The sequence below is a fragment of the Myripristis murdjan genome, chromosome 22 (genome assembly GCF_902150065.1).
Source record: "Myripristis murdjan chromosome 22, fMyrMur1.1, whole genome shotgun sequence".
Taxonomy (NCBI): Eukaryota; Metazoa; Chordata; class Actinopteri; order Holocentriformes; family Holocentridae; genus Myripristis; species Myripristis murdjan.
Window position 1 is genome coordinate 464,919 of NC_044001.1, and position 12,500 is coordinate 477,418.

General features: G+C 53.3%; 1 protein-coding gene across 2 annotated transcripts in view; it reads left to right on the top strand.

Moving 5' to 3' along the window:
* The window catches only part of dact1 (dishevelled-binding antagonist of beta-catenin 1), a 16,318-nt gene that overhangs the window by 3,273 nt on the left and 545 nt on the right, over positions 1–12,500 (top strand). The window contains exons 2-5 of one of the 2 annotated variants that reach the window (XR_003927758.1): positions 4,851–4,980; positions 6,033–6,146; positions 8,231–11,920; positions 11,952–12,500. The exon at positions 11,952–12,500 is cut by the window's right edge and continues 545 nt beyond it. Coding sequence is in view for 1 of the 2 variants with exons in the window: in XM_030044232.1 (XP_029900092.1) it covers positions 4,851–4,980; positions 6,033–6,146; positions 8,231–10,521 (2,535 nt within the window). In the remaining variant the exon portion in view is untranslated. Of the gene's footprint in view, positions 1–4,850; positions 4,981–6,032; positions 6,147–8,230 lie in introns of both variants that reach the window. The other variant, XM_030044232.1, reaches the window with a different exon arrangement.

The window sequence follows — 12,500 nt, forward strand, 5'->3', positions numbered from 1 at the left end:
ATCTGGCAAATGACAGCGGTGATGTGAATGAATGAAATAACATTTCACTGGCTGTGTTTTGGAAACTCGGCCGTAAACAGCTGTGACGCTGCAGGATGTTCAGACTGGAGGAAATTCATGAAGTGAAGTTCCCTTCACCGACGTTCCCTGAGCAGGCAGCAGGCAGCAGGCAGCAGGCAGCAGGCAGCAGGCAGCAGGCAGCAGAGAGCAGGCAGCAGAGAGCAGGCAGCAGGCAGCAGAGAGCAGGCAGCAGGCAGCAGAGAGCAGGCAGCAGGCAGCAGGCAGCAGGCAGCAGAGAGCAGGCAGCAGGCAGCAGAGAGCAGGCAGCAGAGAGCAGGCAGCAGGCAGCAGGCAGCAGGCAGCAGGCAGCAGGCAGCAGAGAGCAGGCAGCAGAGAGCAGGCAGCAGAGAGCAGGCAGCAGAGAGCAGGCAGCAGGCAGCAGAGAGCAGGCAGCAGGCAGCAGGCAGCAGAGAGCAGGCAGCAGAGAGCAGGCAGCAGGCAGCAGAGAGCAGGCAGCAGGCAGCAGAGAGCAGGCAGCAGGCAGCAGGCAGCAGGCAGCAGAGAGCAGGCAGCAGGCAGCAGAGAGCAGGCAGCAGGCAGCAGAGAGCAGGCAGCAGAGAGCAGGCAGCAGAGAGCAGGCAGCAGGCAGCAGGCAGCAGAGAGCAGGCAGCAGAGAGCAGGCAGCAGGCAGCAGAGAGCAGGCAGCAGGCAGCAGGCAGCAGGCAGCAGAGAGCAGGCAGCAGAGAGCAGGCAGCAGGCAGCAGGCAGCAGGCAGCAGGCAGCAGGCAGCAGGCAGCAGAGAGCAGGCAGCAGAGAGCAGGCAGCAGGCAGCAGGCAGCAGGCAGCAGGCAGCAGAGAGCAGGCAGCAGGCAGCAGGCAGCAGGCAGCAGGCAGCAGAGAGCAGGCAGCAGGCAGCAGGCAGCAGAGAGCAGGCAGCAGGCAGCAGGCAGCAGGCAGCAGGCAGCAGAGAGCAGGCAGCAGAGAGCAGGCAGCAGAGAGCAGGCAGCAGAGAGCAGGCAGCAGGCAGCAGGCAGCAGAGAGCAGGCAGCAGGCAGCAGAGAGCAGGCAGCAGGCAGCAGGCAGCAGAGAGCAGGCAGCAGGCAGCAGGCAGCAGAGAGCAGGCAGCAGAGAGCAGGCAGCAGGCAGCAGAGAGCAGGCAGCAGGCAGCAGAGAGCAGGCAGCAGGCAGCAGGCAGCAGGCAGCAGGCAGCAGACAGCAGGCAGCAGGCAGCAGGCAGCAGAGAGCAGGCAGCGAGAGCAGGCAGCAGAGAGGCAGCAGCGGCAGCAGGCAGCAGGCAGCAGAGAGCAGGCAGCAGGCAGCAGGCAGCAGGCAGCAGGCAGCAGGCAGCAGGCAGCAGGCAGCAGGCAGCAGAGAGCAGGCAGCAGGCAGCAGAGAGCAGGCAGCAGAGAGCAGGCAGCAGGCAGCAGAGAGCAGGCAGCAGGCAGCAGGCAGCAGGCAGCAGGCAGCAGGCAGCAGAGAGCAGGCAGCAGGCAGCAGGCAGCAGGCAGCAGGCAGCAGGCAGCAGGCAGCAGGCAGCAGGCAGCAGGCAGCAGAGCAGGCAGCAGGCAGCAGGCAGCAGGCAGCAGGCAGCAGGCAGCAGAGAGCAGGCAGCAGGCAGCAGGCAGCAGGCAGCAGAGAGCAGGCAGCAGGCAGCAGGCAGCAGGCAGCAGGCAGCAGGCAGCAGGCAGCAGAGAGCAGGCAGCAGGCAGCAGGCAGCAGGCAGCAGAGAGCAGGCAGCAGGCAGCAGGCAGCAGGCAGCAGAGAGCAGGCAGCAGGCAGCAGGCAGCAGGCAGCAGGCAGCAGGCAGCAGCTCTGTGGATCAGAACACAGGCTGAGTTCAGATCCACAGGGCACTGAATTCAAACTGTGTCAGATTATATGCTGATCACTGACAGATTATTTTAAGATGCTTAATAAAGACGGTGGTGAGAGAAATAACCGCCGCGTCTCCAGCACCTGGTTGTTGTTGTTGCCATAAACAACGAGAGTTAACCGTTGGTTCGACTCGCCGGCGCGCAATGACTGATGGGTAATATCTGTCGGTGAGGTGAGGAACCGTCGTTCACCTGTTCAGACTGTTCAGACTGTTCAAACTGTTCAAACTGCTCTCTGAGGTTTGGAGTCACTGAACACTGCACACACCCTGAGGAGTCCACCACACAGGGAGCTACAGGGAGACCAGGACACACCCTGAGGAGTCCACCACACAGGGAGCTACAGGGAGACCAGGACACACCCTCAGCTTCTCTGTACAGCACAGCCCTGACCAACACTTCCTGTATCCTCGTCTCCATGGCAACCGGATCATGTTTTTACTCAAATGGGACGGATGTAGTGCATGTAGATATAGTGCACATGGAGTGTGTGTAGATGTGTGTGTAGATGTGTGTGTGTGTGTGTGTGTGTGTGCGCGTGTAGGTGTGTGTGTGTGTGTGTGTGTGTGTAGATGGAGTGTTAGATTCTCTGAGCAGGAGCTCCTCCTCCCCTCAGAGGGTTAAATGTGTCCGGTCCATGATGTTTCTGAAGAGTTTCCTGGTGAAGCGTCCTGCCTGGAGCTGCAGGCCTGAGGGGTCCTGGTCCTGGTCCTGGTCCTGGTCCTGGTCCTGGTCCTGGTCCTGGCCCTGGTCCTGGCCTTGGTCCTGGTCCTGGTCCTGGTCCTGGCCCTGGTCCTGGCCTTGGTCCTGGTCCTGGTCCTGGTCCTGGCCCTGGCCCTGGTCCTGGTCCTGGTCCTGGTCCTGGTCCTGGTCCTGGTCCTGGCCCTGGTCCTGGTCCTGGTCCTGGTCCTGGTCCTGGGGTTTTCTGGATGTTTCTCTGAGGGCTGTGTGCTGAAGGTTTCCTGGAGGTCCTGAGTGTTTCTGGAGGTTTTCTGAGGACTGGACCGCGTGCAGTGGAGCTGAGCCGTTTTCCGGGTCGGGGTTTTCCGGGTCGGGGTTTTCCGGGTCGGGGTTTTCCGGGTCGGGGTTTTCCGGGTCGGGGTTTTCCGGGTCAGGGTTTCCCGTGTGCTCCGGCCTGCAGAACACTCCCGTCCCGGGGCAGCAGCTGCGTCCCGCACAGGAAACTCTGCAGATCGTCTTTCACTTGATGACAGGGCGGAGAGGAGCCCAGCTGAGCTGATCCCAGGTCAGTCTGCTGCTGCTCAGGTAGAGGAGATGAAGCAGACCTCAGCCTGCAGCCGGCCCATGTCGGCTTAGAGCCTTCAGCGTGGGGCCACCGGGGCCCGGGCCCACGAGGGGGGCCTGGGGCCCCCGAGGTTCTCAGCAAAATGAGGAGCAGTTTAAATGTGTGTGGAAGGCGTCTGAGCGCAGGTTTTCACAGTGAGTGTCTGTGTGTGTGTGTGTGTGTGTGTGTGTGTGTGTGTGTGTGTGTGAGTGTGTGTGTGTGTGTGTGTGTTTGCTGTGTGTCAGCTGCAGTGGTGGGCGGGGCCAGGCAGGCTGATTGACAGGTGGCGGCTGGCAGCAGCTTGACTCCACATTCCTGTCGGGCCTTCCTCTGATCCTCTGAGACTGAACACACACACACACACACACACACACACACACACACACTCACACACACACACACACACACACACACCTCAGCTGCTCTCAGCTGGAGGGAAACAACACGATCACTCACCTCCACGCTTCCATTCATTGTGTATGCGGGCAGCTGTGCAGTGCATTCTGGGAGTTTTGTGTTGCATTTCCAGAGATGGGGCGTCACAGTGGCGTCTCCTCATTTGCATAAAGTTGAGGTCTAGGCCACTTTATGCAAATTAGAGGCGGACATGGACGTATCTAATACAGACAGACAGACAGACAGAGAGACAGACAGACAGGCAGGCAGACAGACAGACAGACAGGCAGGCAGACAGACAGGCAGACAGACAGACAGACAGACAGGCAGGCAGGCAGACAGACAGGACAGGAAGCTGATGCTCCTGATGCTTCCTGTAGCTCTGAAATAAAACCACTGATCTGAGTGCAGCTCAGTTTCTGTGTGTGTGTGTGCGTGCATGCCTGCGTGTGTGTGTGTGTGTGTGTGTGTGTGTGTGTGTTGCTGTCAGCCATGTGTCTCTGGCTTCACTCACACTTCGTGCTTCAGGTCTCAGCAGGCGGCTGTGACAACATGAGGTGATAATTAACAACAATCATAACAACATGAATAATTACTAAGAAGAATCAACAAGAACTGTTATTGTTGTTGTTGTTGTTATTGTTGTTATTGTTGTTATTGTTACAGTATTATGCAGCTCTCTCATTGGTTCATCAAAGCTGTCAGTCAGTTTTGATGAACCAACTGAGAGCGGCTCTACCAGGAACTCCCTCCAGACCGGCCGGTTCTCCAGAGGAACCTCATGAAGGATTTTCAGGTTCCTTAAAGACCGCCCTGACGTGGCGTTCAGGGACCTCAGACCGCCCTGACGTGGCGTTCAGGGACCTCAGACAGGCCTGACGTGGCGTTCAGGGACCTCAGACAGGCCTGACGTGGCGTTCAGGGACCTGAGACAGGCCTGACGTGGCGTTCAGGGACCTCAGACAGGCCTGACGTGGCGTTCAGGGACCTCAGACAGGCCTGACGTGGCGTTCAGGGACCTCAGAACCCGTCCTCTGTGAGGCCGGGTTAGGTTCTGTGGTTCTGTGAGCAGACTTTGGTTCCTGGAAGAACCCAGGCGGTGGAACACGTTTTCTTTTCCTGCTCATCGTGTGGCTGAGTCCTGATTAAAGGGCGATGACACTCAAATTCAGCTGGTCTGTTTCTCAGGTTGATGTCAGATATGCAGCATTCAGCCGTCATCACGTTACCATAACGACTGACGTGTGTGTGTGTGTGTGTGTGTGTGTGTGTGTGTGTGTGTGTGTGTGTGTCAGAACTGCCTGAGGAGGCGGGACGCCGGGTTGATCAGCCAGCTGCAGGAGCTGGACCGGCAGATCAGCGAGATGCGACTGGACAGCGAGGCGTCACATGACCAGGTGGAGACGGACAGTCGACCCAGTTCAGGTACATCACCTGTAAACTTTACTGAGAGCAGAGACACACTGACACACCAACACGTCTTTATTTACTGAGCAGGGAACGTTTGAGTTTCATTTCTCACTTGGAGGGGAACTGGATCCAGATCCAGATCCAGATTCAGATCCAGATCCAGATCCAGATCCAGATCCAGATCCAGTGGCTGCCTCAGAGCCAATCAGGTCTCGTGCACACTCACCGTGCAGTGCAGGACAGATGGGCGGGGCTTGAATGACAAGTGGGCGGGGCTTGCAGGGGCTGAATCTCAGGTCAATCTCAAGGCATATATATTGGCAAAAATCCAGAAAAATGAAAAGGCTGGTGGAGGATTCAGGTGGCGTCCGGCCGGCCTGACAGGAAGCTGCGGGCAGATTTAACCCCGCGAGGCCCGGCGGGTCTGCAGAGCTGGAGGCAGAACCCGAACCCGAACCCGAACCCGAACCCTGCAAGCAGAAATACAAACCTTGACACTCAAATTCATCCTCATTCTTCTTCATTCATTCATTCATTCTTATTTCTGTATTTATTTTTGTAATATTTTGTAGGATTAATGCACATATTTAGGCTTAATACACAGACTTTATACAAATTTGTAAGGCACATATTTTTTATATTTTTCTCTTTCTAATAACTGAATTCCTCTGTTGAGAATCTGATTGGCTGCAGCTGATCCTCTTTCACAGATCAGTGAAGTTTTTCTGATTCAGATTCACTTTTCGTTGTTTCTATTGGACACGTTGCCATGGCGATGTACACGTCTGTTTCCCACGTCAGTCAAGTCCCGCCGAACTGAACTGAGTTTATACAGATGAGAAAAAAAGAACTAAAAGGAAAAATATAAAAGTTTAGACTTTCAATTTAATACAAACCCCTCGAACACACCACTTCCAAACTAACTGAGGAATTTATTTAAAGATTTACTCTGTTTTATTTATAATAAGAATGTCTCTGTCTCTCTCTCTCCCTGTCTCTCTCTCTCCCTGTCTGTCTGTCTCTCTCTCTCCCTGTCTGTCTCTCTCCCTGTCTCTCTCTCTCTGCAGGTTTCTATGAGTTGAGTGACGGGGCGTCCGGCTCGCTCTCTAACTCGTCCAACTCGGTCTTCAGTGAGTGTTTCTGCTCGGCCGCCGACGCCGACGGCCGCCTGCCGTCCACAGGTACAGAATACTCCATAACACTGCTTAAGTACTGCAGTACTGCTAAAGTACTGCTAAAGTACTGCAGTGCTGCGAGGGATGTTCAGGCTGGGGTCCTGGGGCCCCCAGGGGCCCCTCAGGGTCCTCTAGGAGGTCCCTGAGGGGAGGAATCATTTATTTTCTCTTTGACTGAAATGCTTGTGAAAGGCAAACCAAGAATAATATCCACTAAAACAAAATAAAGCAAAGTAGATGAGAAAAAAACATTTTCTTTGACTGAAAGAAAAATAAAAACGAAGCGTTCCAAAAGTAAAACTGTGTCGTGAGTTTACAGAACTCAAACTGTCCAGAACACGTCTGGGTTCCATCTGGAACTTTATTCTATCTCACTTTTTAATGAGCTGATATTTTCTTTTATTTACAAAATGTTTTTTGCTGATGTTGTAATGTTTTCTCATTTTTCTGATAATTTTCTTTCATTTATTTTTCTCATGTCCTGCTGACGTGTTGTGGCTCCGCCCACGCCGCCGTCATGTGATGTCACTTTACACACCCGCTCACACACACACACCTCCTCCTCCTCTGTTTGATGTAACATGTGGTGTCTGTCTGCTGCTCCTTTTGTCCTGTTTGCTGTGTAAACACACACACACACACACACACACACACACACACACACACACACACACACACACCTTTACTTTCCTTTGCACAGCCTCACTCTCCCTCCATTGGCCAGATGATTCTGTTATCGTTTACAACAATTTACAAACTCCGTGTGTGTGTGTGTGTGTGTGTGTGTGTGTGTGTGTGTGTGGTCGAGGTATTGCTAATGTTGTGGGGACTCGCCTCCCTCATGGGGACATAAAGCAAGTCCCCTTATAGTGACAATCATTAATTATCGGGAGCAGACTTGATTTAAAGGTAAGATAAGTTCAGGGTCAGGGGGTCAGGTTAGGAAATAAAACACTCGATATCTCACACCGACTCCAGCTCCAATTTCAGTAGTACGAGCGGCTTTGGTTGTGAGTTTTGGCGTGAAAAGGAACTGACCCACATCCGTTACTGAGCTGCCAAAACTCTGAAGAACAGCCCGCCTTGACTGAGGTTCAGGGTCAGTGTGGAACCATGAAACCATGAAACCATGAAACCATGAAACCATGAAACCATGAAACCATGAAACCATGAAACCATGTAGCAGAACCCGACGCCCGGTGCTGGGATTCAGGAACTGTCAGACTGGGTCCAGCCGTATGGAGTTAGGGTTAGGGTTAGGATAAATCTCCAGGAAATGAATGTAAGTCAATGTAATGTCCTCTGAAGTGATGGAAACACGACTGTGTGTGTGTGTGTGTGTGTGTGTGGATGCCTTCAGGTTAATTGTTTTTCTTGCGGCGTGGCGTCGTGGCCGGCAGGAAGCCACACCTCTGATAAGGCTCAAACAGAAGGCCATTTAACACCTCTGAACACACACACACGCACGCACACACACACACACACACACACACACACACACACACACACACACACACACACACACTAACAGGACGCTCAGTCAACAGCAGAATCAACATGTGGAGTGTTGGGACAGATGTTCATTAAAGCTTAAAAAGAAAGAATTCACTCACAGGTTTATATCTCAGTCCAGATGTTCGTTTCATGTTTGTTTCCAATGTTTACTAATGTTCTAGTAATTTTTTGATAATGCTGATCATGATTCCCCCTCAGCACATCCATGATTTCTTTTTTGAAAAGATGCTTAAAAAGGCCAGGAGTAAATTAGCGAGAAATGAGCTGAAAATTAGCCAGAAATTAATAAAAAGTGAGGAGAAAATGGAAATCAGCAACAAAATATCTTTTTAAATGTCAGCAGAAATGTATTGTTGATTGTTAAAATGACATATTGAAAGGTCAGATCGGTGATGCTGGATCCTTTCACAAGCATTAAACTCAAAGACCCCTGGAGGGTCCGCAGACCCCACTTTGAGAACCGTTGCTCATAAGTAAAATGTGCCCAGTGCCTTCAGGTACCAGGTGTGTGTTCTCCTCTCTGATGTGTGTGTGTGTGTGTGTGTGTGTGTGTGTGTGTGTGTGTGTCTCTGCAGACGAGCTGGTCGGCTGTATGGAGTGCGGCGGTCTGGTCGGAGGACTCTGGGACGAGCAGTCGTCTTCGGGAACCGTCCGACGCTCCCTCTCCGCCCCCCACCCGCCCTCCCTCGACCCCCCGGCCGCCTCCTGCGACTCCCAGTCTAAATACCACTGTGACCTGGTGGCCAGGAACGGCAGCGACGTCTACCGCTACCCGAGCCCGCTGCACGCCGTCGCCGTCCAGAGCCCCATCTTCTTCCAGATGCTGGGGAGCGGAGCTCACGGCAAAGACGATGGACTTCCAAAAAGCGGTGAAAGTTGCATCGAAGGACTAAAACTAGAATCTCTTCCTCTTCTGCCCTCCTTCTCCTTGGTTTCAGCTCCTCTCGTAGCCCAAAGCGCCTCCTGGCCAGCCTCCTCCTCCTCATCCCAAACTCCCGCCCATAAGCGTCTGGACGGCTACATCTACGGTCTGCTGCAGCGCCGCGCTCAGCCCGTCCGGACCAACAGACCCAGGACCAGCATCAACACTGACCCGTCCAAGAGCATCCTGAGGCAGGCCAGCCTGTGTGTGCGGCAGGTGTCCGGGCCCGGTCCGGGTCCAGCTCCCGGTCCGGGGACTCTGAGGGGGTCTGAGCTGAAGGCGTCATGGCTGCCCTGTGGAGCGGCAGGGAGCTCCTCCCCCCAGAGGCAGTGGTCGATGGAGAGCCGGGGTGAAGAGCAGGAGAACGGTGGCTGTCAGACACAAAATGGCTTCCCTGCTGGTAACAGTGACGCACTGCAGCACGGCCTCCAGGCCGACAGCGGGGACGTGGCTCTGAGTCAGAGTGATTTCACCGTCAGTAATGGCTTCCCTCTCAACAGCAGTGTCCAAAATGGCTTCCCTGTCAGCAATGACATTCACACAAACACGAACACCCTGAAAAAGAGAGGCTCGTCCTCAGCTAACAGAGGACTTCCTTCACATGCAGTTTCCGCGGCGACGCTGCCCCGTGATTACAAGGAGCTGGGCAGTCCCAAAGCAAACTCCTCCCCCAAAGAGATCAAGCAGCCATGTTGTCCTCCTCCACCAACCACAGACCATGAACTTCCTCTTAAATCACCTCAGAATGTCAAAACTCAATTAGCCACACCCAATAAGAGTCCCAGGCCCCTCTCACCTGACCAAACAGGGAAAGGTCAGGATAAGTCAGTGCCAGAGCTCGTCAGTCTAGGCTCCTCCTCCCAGAGCCAGGATGAAGGAGGAGGAGGGGCGGTAGGAGGGGGAGGAGGTAGGGGTCACATGGTGAGTGCCAAGTACGTTCCTGCTCAGCGGCAGAACGTTAAACTACGGAAGGGCGGCAGCAAGAATGTCAAGATTGTCAAGGTGAAGAACACCACGGGAGGACGGGCCCCTGAACACACCGAGCCCATGTCAGAGAGGAGGGGCGACAGGCACAACCACCGGCCCGGCTCCAAAAAGTCCCGGCTCTCAGAGGAGGTGGGCACCACCCACCACAAAGCCTCCAAGAAAGCACCCGCCACTGGGACCGTGTGTGGGTCATTGACCTCCAGAACCAAACGCATCCCCGCATCCATCCCAGAAGGCCGAGTCCTGGACAAGCACGCCACATCAACCATGATCAGCATCACTAGCAGCCGGTCTGGCGTGTCCAGGCAACATCACCAGGGTCACCATGGAAACCACCACCACCATGGTGGCAGTCATCACCATCATCACCACATCGGTCATCACCATCACCATGGACGCGACCCAGTCGTGGTGGTCGCCAAACCCAAGTACAAACGGAACGATTACCGGCGGCTGCGGGCGATCACAGAGGTGCCGTACGACGAGGCGTTCAGGCGCGCCCAACGCCGACAGAGGAAGGAGCTGCTGAGCCAGGCCAACATGTACCTCCCCTCCGCTGGACAGTTCAGCAGCCCATACTCCTACGTGGCGGGCAGCGACTCTGAGTACTCGGCCGAGTGCGCCTCGCTCTTCCACTCCACCATCGTGGATACCAGCGAGGATGAGCGGTCCAACTACACCACCAACCGCTTCGGAGACAGCGAGTCCAGCCTGAGCGAGGAGTTCGACGGCGAGAGCACCACCACCAGCGACTCAGAGGAGAGCGGTGGAGGTGGGGCTGGAGGCGGGATGGGCAGGGGGATGGGTCAGTACGGGGCAACTGGGACTGGGGAGGGGCCACAGGAAATGACCACGGCTCAGGCCAAGGCCTTTGTCAAGATTAAGGCGTCTCACAACCTGAAGAAGAAAATCCTGAGGTTTAGATCAGGCTCGCTCAAACTCATGACCACCGTGTGAGTCAGCAGGAACCGACATCCCACCGTACCAGGCCCGCCCTGGACCCACACCGGAAACACACTATAGCTGCGGTACTGGTCCAGTTTTGGGATTTTCTATTGGAACATCAAACAGGTCTGGCTGTTTGGGGAGGAGAGCAGCCCTGCTAGCACCCACTGAGAATGAACAAGAACCAAATGTGTCTGGGTGCCTTACCTGTACACTTCCTGTGTACCTGAACCAAACCAACTGTGAACCAAACTTAACAGACGATCGGTGCCAAGGCGGTACAAGTACATTTCAACACTGACATCTAAACCAACCTGAGCCTCCAAGTCCAGGTAGTTTTCCAAAGTCACTATGGATCCCCAGGTCTTCTTCGCCTCTGAAAATAACATCACATCTACTGGTTCTTCAAATGGATGTGAAGCATTTTCTAGCAAAACCCTGCAAATCAGTTTTGGATTCTGTTATTTGCTGAGATTGCTCCATCATTTATGGCGCAAGGGACTGGCACATCCTGCGTCTCAGGAACTGTTGGCAGGCTAAACGGTACTGGCTGAGAGAATTGGCATTTTCCCTGAAAAGCAAAAAAAAAATTTATTAATTAATTTTAAAAAATTGCACTACAGCCAAATGCAAACACTCACAGCAGCTGAAGGAATTTCAGTTTAGAAGCGACGCAGGTTTAACCCGCGCTAACCTCACAGAATTGCAGATGTTTATAACAACTCAGCCGCCTTGGATCTGGACGGCAGATCCGGTTCAGATTCTGTCAGATGTTCAGAACCAGGTTTCCCTCAACCCTCTCAGCTTCATACTGAGCTAACGAAGCCATAGCAGAGTGTGTCAGTATGCAACACAGGGTTCCCAGCATGCCTTAGTGCTTACACACTGTGAACAGCAGCTGGTCATGGACGGCGAGGAGGGCGGTTACCAACGGTTACAAGGGACAGGCAGCCATATTGGAGGAGTGCCGGTTAAACAACAACTGTAACTGTGCTTTGCTTTTCCTTCTTTCTACATAACAACATGGACTCTCCACAGAAGACGACATGTTGTTGTTCAGGTGATGATGTCACCGTCTCTTGTCCTCGTAACCCACGGTAACCGCTCCCTAAACTCTCCACTCTCCAGCGCTGAGATTCGTTTTTTTGGGAGTCCTAACGTGAAGGTGAAAGGTTGGTTTGGAGTTCAGGCAGAGCCAATCAAATTGGCCTCTTGTTCTCTCTCTCTCTCTCTCTCTCTCTCTCTCTCTCTCTCTCTCTCTCCCTCTCTCTTATCTCTCTCGGCCCGACAAGTGCCTAGACCGATCTGAACATGGCTGTTGGTAGGAAGTGAAAGGAGGAATCAGTTTTCCTGTTGGGAAGGTGTTCCCCGCTGTGTGCTAGAAGTGGTACTTAAATAGGATTCTTCAGAGGTTCTTCAGAGGTTCCCCAGAGCCTTCAGAGGTTCTCAGAGGTCCATCACACATTCTCAGAGGTTCTCAGAGGGCTCCTCTCAGAGGTCTGGCATCGCTGCAGAAATGGGATTTCCCTGCACTTTGAGACAAACTGACAGCAGACAGGACACACGGCTGTTATTCTCTTGTTTGTATGTAGCCTTGTTTTATATTTATTATCATATGAACTTTGCCCTTTACTGTAGCGCCCCCTGCACAGCACGCCCATATCTGTAAATGCTTCACTTTTCATTAAATGGTCCTGATTTAAGGTTTTTTTTTTTTTTTTTTTGATGAAAGCTATTTAAAACCTAATATATTTGCTTGGTACGCATTGGATGCCACACATGATGACTGACGGTCGAGCTTCAGGATTTATACACCAGGTCTGATGTTTTTTTTTTTTTGTTTGTTTGTTTGTTTTGTATTTTTAATACTTTGACTGCTGTTGCTATGGTAACATATTAATACAGCATTTCACCCAGGATTGAGGTCAGTTAACTTTTTATTATGCCAGTTAGAGTTGTAAGTGCATTTAATTTACAAAGAGGAGACTAAT